The following is a 7,226-nucleotide window of genomic DNA, read 5'->3' on the forward strand; positions in this document are numbered from 1 at the left end:
TCCTTGTCCTCTGCTCCTTCTGCCTTCTTCCCTGCCCCCAACCCCAGCTGGGGCCTCAAGACGGACTGATGGTTGAAGTCCTCTCACTTTCCCTTAATTGAATTTGTCTCTTGTGCTAACAGCAGCTAAAATGCCACATTAATCCTCCCAGTAAACTTGATAAATGTCTTAATTTCTTGGCAATGTAGTGCATGTAAGTTATTATATTTCTAATTTTGCAAGTCTCACCTAGCGAGCACTTACCTTAATGGAATAATTAGTCATTTTGATAATTAAATCCATCACTAACGGAATGCAGTGTCAATGCAGAACTTTTTTTTTTCTTTTTTTTTTTCCCTTCCCTCCCGTGCTGCTCTGCTCATTCACATAGCCCCAAGGTTCCAGCCCCAGCACAGACTTCAGAGGAGCTAAGCTGCAGACTTCCAGGCCTCTGCCCTCAGGCAGCTGAGCATCTGCCTGCCTCTCCTCCCCTTTTACAATTCATGGTTAAAGTCATAGTCGCTCAGGAGAGAAAGTAGACAGAGGGGCACACTTTGTGTGTGTGCCTAGTACATAAGAAATTAAGGAATCAGCTAGCTTTGGGGGTTGTCTTGTTTTGTTTATTTATTTATTTATTTTGATTTTTTTTGTTTTGTTTTGTTTTCTTCTTGGAGGGTGGGGAATCTCAGATTTTTGTTTTGTTTTGTTTTGTTTTTGGGAAGGGAAAGGGGAGGGCAAAAGTGTGTGGGGGGGCAAGGGGAGGGTGGATTTGCCTATACTTGTTCAAACGTCTATGCACTAACACTCTTGGGTCCAGTAAGACATGCCCATTGCGTGGGAGCACATGCAATCAATACAGCGCCTTGGCATACAGTCTTCTGCTTGAGTTGAGAATCGTAGTCCTCTCCCTGAAACTCAGTCCCATGGGCATTCATCGGAATGGCCAATAATTGCAGCAAAGAGAAATGCTTAAGTGTTGTAGGAAGTCACAGCTAGGCAATTCCCTAGACCCTGGGTCATAGAAACCCAAGCAGGCGTAGAAGAGCCTACTGTTCTACATAAGCTTAATCACACCCAGCAGAGCTCCTGTTCCCCCCCCCCCCCCCCGCAGCATCAGAATAAGGACGTTGCCTAACCAAACCTAGAAGCAGGCCTTTATTCTTATTTCACGGTGACATCCAACAACCCTGCTCCAAGACCTAGGCTACTTGAGGAAAAGGGTGGAAAAGAATCCTTAATCCCTTCATTCAATACATTGTCTAGAACCATCTTTGATTATATAGAGAGCTTCTCCCAGTGGAACATCATACAAACAAAGAAACAAACCAGTAAAACGAGCTGGTTCCTATCTACTCACTTTCCCATTTGAAAACTGGAAGCCTCGTAGCTGGTAGGTAAGACCAGCTGATCCAATTCAGTTTCCTGGCATTATTATTATTTTTTTTCATAAGGAGTTGCAGGAGGAGGTCAGGAGTGACCACCATTAACTTTCTGACAATGTCTGGGATGGGGAAGGGGGTGCCCTCTAATTTGGTTGGTTTTGAGTATCTATTTTTTTTTTTTACATTAGTCTTTTTGATGATCCACATGTTACAAAAGGCAACATGTAAAAAAACACACCCCTCAAATTGCTTTGTTTCAGAATGCTTTTGCGCCCTTGACCGATGCCAAGACTAGGAGCCATGCTGATGATGTGGGTCTCGTTCTTTCTTCATTGCAGGCTAGTATATACCGAGGGGGATACAACCGTTTTGCTCCATATTAAATGATAAAACCATTAAACAAATAAACAAACAAACAAACCCAACCTTCCAATGTGGGGAGAGAGGAAGCTATCCGAGGCCTGAGTGTTGCATCACATGCAGTAGGACATCATGTTAGCAACTCAAAGAAACAACTAAAAATCAAAAAAAAAAAAAAAAGAGGAAAAATTACATTTTTTATCTTATACCTCAGATATTTTGTTCTGTGTATTTTAATATTGTGGGTCTTTGGTTTCTGAAGGTTTTTGTAGTTCAGTTGGCTGTAGGAGTTTTTGTGGTTGATCTAGAGAGAGGCTAGATATGAATAAAAACCGATTTAGGGCCATATCCAGAGTGCTATATTATGTAAATGAATTCTATATGCCGAACACGAAGCTACTAGGGTTAAGCTGTTTGGGAAGACTGTAAATGGCAAGTCATTCTTTCTGCATCTATATTATTTTATTCTGTGAAAGGGGAGGCCGGGAGGGTCTTAGGGGTTTGGGACTGGGGTTTGGCTGAAAGGAAAAAAAGAAAATATATATATATATATAAATACATATATATAGTAACTGATGAATCTAAGTGACCCACTGCACCAACTATCATAAATTTATGGTTCTAAGTTACTCCTGGCAAAGTCAAGCCAAAGGCTATGTTAAGAATCCGTTTCTTATAGCCCGGAGATTGCAGTTGAAGGAAGGAAGCTGTGTCGGCCAGTCCACCCTCTTATCATTCCACCTGCAGTACTCAGCTTCTTACCTACCCACTAGTTATTTAAGCAAAGGCTACTAGTTAGGCCATCAATAAGCATTCTTTTTATATTTCTTCCAGTATGAGAAATTATTGATATCACTGCTGACTTTTATATTACGGGAGGGAAAAATTAACATTAATAAAAAGGTGATTAAAAAAAGCACTGTTTCTATTTTTTTCTTTTTTTCCAAAAAAGAAAGTAATAAAAACTTAAATTCTTTGTACCAGTTAAAACTATGTATAAAATTTACATCTGTGCAGTGGAGTTATGTTCTAGAACAGTCTCTGAGGCTTTAGTTTAGCTTAGTAGATTAACTGTTAGAGACAGACGTATAATTTTTATGGAATTACATGATAATCATATCTGGATTTATAGTCGCATTTTACAAGTATCGCAATCATTGAATAGAGATAATCATGGTATTTTCATCAGCTTGATACTTTTTGAAAACATGACTGCGCTGTGAGCAACTTGCAATTTTTCAGTCTGTGAGAGCCTGCCCTTCCCTCTCCCCCGTGCCCCAGGGTTATCATAAACTGGTTATCTTTATTTCTATTGCCAAGGCCCAGCAATTGTCATAAGGAAGCAAACACAAGACAAAAACAAAACAAACAAACAAACAAAAAAAACTAGAACCATCCCCACCATCCCCAAAGAAGAGTGTCTGCCCCATCCTTTCTCGGAGCAGGGCCAGAGCAGCACAGTCGAAAAATTGCAGCTTGCGAGATTTTCTTCTGTTTGAATCCCCCCCATGTTGTCCTGTTTACAAGTTAACCTAAGTTGGGGTATCTGTCATGGGTCTTCCTGTTTTGTATTTAAATTCTAAAATATCAGCAAGCTGTTCCCTGAGTAGTGTTACTGCCTGTGTGTGCGGTGCCGGCCCCACGGCACGCACTTTAGTAAGTTATCAACTCACGCTGTGAACCTGCCAATCTGCTGTAACAACTCTGCTTTAAAATCAAAACCAAACAAAACTTTAAAAAGAAAAAAAAAAGTGTTTGTGATCCAGCTTTTCCTCGTCGTCCTACGTGCATGCCCGTAAGATCGGTTGGATATTAAACCATCAATAAAGTCTCATGAGATTTGAAAACAAAGTTTTTGTAGCTTCGATATCTAAGACAGGTGATCATGGTTTGGGAGAGAAAGAAAAGCAAAGGGCGAGGAGGGGAAGGGAGAGAAACTGCTGAACTGGTGAGAAGAGAAACTGGTCTTCCACCAGACCTCTTTGAGTAGGGAGAGACGGGTCCAGAGGGAACCGTTTGACAACATCACGTTCCCACTACCCTGGCTTGCTACAGTGTGCACCTGGTTGATGTTATCCAAGGCAACAATTTATCACGATGCTGTAGCATTCAACCCCAGATGGGGTCAAGATAGTAATAGAAAAAGGGGCTGCAAAAAGATCAACAGACTCCTCCCAGTCGCCCCAGCTTTTCAAGCCCAGAACCTGCATTGTGTATGAAATCACAAACATGGAATTCTTACTGTGCTGGCTAAAGTAAAACTCATTTGCGGTTTTGATTTCCATCAATGAACTGTACTTTCCCCTACGATCGTATGTAGTTTTAATAAAAATCATTTAGAGCAAGTGGGTGCCAACCGATGTCGCAGAACCTTTTGTCTAGGCACTCCGCTGAGCTGCCGATAAGTCGTTTTAAACTGTCATGTCAGAGGTGTAAACAAACATTTTGGATTTTTTAAAACAACAGTATTTATTTGGAATGTTTTCATTTATCTAAATAACTATTGCTATTATGAATTATGGAAAAAAAGATTAATGTGGCATATAGTGACTTCTTAACACACATCACTCAATCTGCAAACCCAGAAAATGTGTATATCTGTCTTTAGAAATTAGTGTTTATATCACTTACAGTGGTTTGTGAATAAAGAAAACTGGTTTGTAATATCAAAAAAATAAAAGCTTAGTCTGAAAAGGTACCTGTAAGTTGGTGTTCTGAGTTCTTCTGCCTCTGTGGATTTCTTTACGGGGTCTGTTTTACACACGTGTGTGCACACACACTACACAATCATTTCTATAACATGTGTCTTAGGTAGGGTTTCTATTACTGTGGAGAGACACCATGACTACAACAACTCTTATAAAAGAAACCATTTCATTGAAGCTGGCTTACAGTTTTGGAGGTTTAGTCCATTATCGTTATGGTAGAAAACAGCAGCATGAGACCAGACAAGGTGCTGGAAAAGGAGCTGAGAGTTCTACATTTTGATCCACAGGCCTCAGAGACTGTCATACTAGGCCTAGCTTGAGCATATGAGACCTCAAAGCGCACCTCCAACAAGGCCACACCTCCTAATAGTTCCCTGTGGGCCAAGCATTCAAACCCATGAGTCTATGAGCGCCATTCCTGTTCAACCCACCACAACGCGCTTACAGAATCACTTCAAGAATGATAGGCCAATATCAGAGACAGGTAAAAATGTAGAGGTGCAAAGAGTGAGTGCTAGTTCATCTAAGATCAAATTGCCAGGGATGGGGAATGTTTCTATCTGGACAACCAGAACTTGAGAAGCAAGATTTTTTTTTTTTTTTCTTTTTTAACCCAGTATTGCTGCTGAATGAATACCTTTGGTTTTTCACCCTCTTTCTGTATCAAAGATTGTCTTAATAGCATTGAATTCTGGAGACTGGAAGGACAGCTAACTTAGTAAAGTACTTACTGTGCAAGCCTGGGGACCTGAGTTCAGATTGCTACCACCCACATAAAAAGATGGGCGTGGTGGAGTTAGAAGTAGCAGGCTTCCTCAGGCTCACCCGCCACTCGTCCTGCTGAAGTGGTGAGTTGGAGGTTCATTGAGAGACCCTATAATGCAAATCCTCTGTCTACTTCCTGGGATGGAGACTTTGTAAATACTCAGTACTTTGGATGAGCACTTCATGACCCCATGCATGCACACAACCTGGCACACAAGCGAAAGCCCTGACATACTAGCACATCGTCATACCAACAGGAAGCTCATAGACTTCCTCTCTAAATTCCATCTGGTGAGCTAATCACAGAGTAAATTGTTCTACCACTTGAGTGGCAGTACTTCCACAGAACCATCATAATCCAGAAGTTATGGTCTTCCAGAAGTCGCAGGGATTGAACCTGTGATTCATTTTCTTACAGGCCCAGACTGAAGAACACATGTACTGTGCTCACATGTGCATGTGTGTGGGAACTGTGCGGGCATGTGAACACAAGCACACCACATGTACCTACATAGGAAGTGTGCTTTCAACCTTCCTCTCCACAGCCATGGTTACTTTCATCAGTAATGAAGTAGAAACTAAATATGAAATAAATATCCCCACAGCAGGAGACAGGACACATTTTTTTTTCTAAATTGAATATTTTCTATATTAACATTTCAAATGTTTTCCTCTTTCCAGGTCTCCCCTTCAGGAATCCACTATCCTCTCTCCCTCCCCTTGCCTCTATGAGGGTACCCCCCCACACACACACACTCCTGACCTTCTGTCCTGGCATTCCCCTACACTGAGGAATTGAATATCCTCAGGCCCAAGGGCCTCTCCTCCCACTCATATCCAAGAAGTATCCAAGAAGGCCATCCTCTGCCACATACGTGGGTAGCACCATGGGTCACTCCATGTTTATTCTTTGGTTGGTGGTCCAGTTCCGGGAAGCTCTGGCCTATTGACACTGTTGCTCCTTCCATGGAGCTGCAAACCCCCTTAGCTCCTTCAGTCCCTTCTCTAACTCCTCCATCTGGGATCCCTGAGCTGAGTCCAATGGTTGGCTGCAAGCTTCCACCTCTGTATGTCAGGCTCTGGCAGAGCCTCTCAGGAGACAGCCATATCAAGCTTCCATCAGCAAGCACTTTCCAGCATTCACAATATCACCTGGGTTTGGTGACTGTATATGAGATGGATCCCCAGGTGGGGCAGTCTCTGATGGCCTTTCCTTCAGTCTCTGCTCCACACTTTGTCTTCATATTTCCTCCTGTGAGTATTTTGCTCCCCCTTCACACTTTTGTCTTCCTTCTTCTTAGGCTTCATACGGTCTGTAAATTGAATCTTGAGTATTCTGAACTTTTGGGCTAATATCCACTTATCAGTGGATGCATAGCCTGTGTGTTCTTTTGTGACTGGGTTACCTCACTCTGGATGATATTCTCAAGTGCCATCCATTTTCCTGTGAATTTCATAAGTTGTTTTTAATAGCTGAATAGTACTGTATTGTATAAATGTACTGCATTATCTGTATCCATTTTTCTGTTGAGGGACATCTGGGTTCTTTCCAGCTTCTGGCTATTATAAATATGGCTGCTATGAACATAGTGTAGCATATGTCCTTATTACATGTTGGAGCATCTCCTGGTTATATGCCCAGGAGTGGNATAGCTGGGTCCTCAGGTAGTACTATGTCCAATTTTCTGAGGAACCACCAGACTTATTTCCAGAGTGATTGTACAGCTTGCAAAACCACCAGCAATGGAGGAGTGTTCCTCTTTCTCCACATCCTCGCCAGCATCTGCTGTCACCTGAGTTTTTCATCTTAGCCATTCTGACTGGTATGAGGTGGAATCTCAGGGTTATTTTGATTTGAACTTCCCTGATAACTAAGGATGTTTAACATTTCTTTAGGTGTTTCTCAGCCCTTTGAGTTTCCACAGTTGAGAATTCTCTGTTTAGCCTTGTTCCACATTTTTAGCAGGGTTATTTGGTTCTCTGGAGTCTAACGACTAGACTTCTTCTTATATATTGGGTATTAGCACTCTAT

General features: G+C 41.8%; 1 protein-coding gene across 37 annotated transcripts in view; it reads left to right on the forward strand.

Annotated features, from left to right (window-relative positions):
* Rbfox1 (RNA binding fox-1 homolog 1) overlaps positions 1 to 4,419 on the forward strand; it is a 1,661,838-nt gene extending 1,657,419 nt beyond the window's left edge. For 21 of the 37 annotated variants that reach the window (XM_029544519.1, XM_029544518.1, XM_029544524.1 and 18 more), the window contains one exon: positions 371 to 654. In XM_029544519.1, the coding sequence (XP_029400379.1) occupies positions 371 to 518 (148 nt within the window). In that variant the 3' untranslated portion in view covers positions 519 to 654. Of the gene's footprint in view, positions 1 to 370 lie in introns of all 37 variants that reach the window. The other 16 variants (XM_029544538.1, XM_021209994.2, XM_029544539.1 and 13 more) reach the window with 5 other exon arrangements.
* Positions 4,420 to 7,226: the final 2,807 nt, after the last annotated feature.

Source organism: Mus pahari, chromosome 12 (assembly GCF_900095145.1).
Source record: "Mus pahari chromosome 12, PAHARI_EIJ_v1.1, whole genome shotgun sequence".
In the NCBI taxonomy this organism is placed as follows: domain Eukaryota; kingdom Metazoa; phylum Chordata; class Mammalia; order Rodentia; family Muridae; genus Mus; species Mus pahari.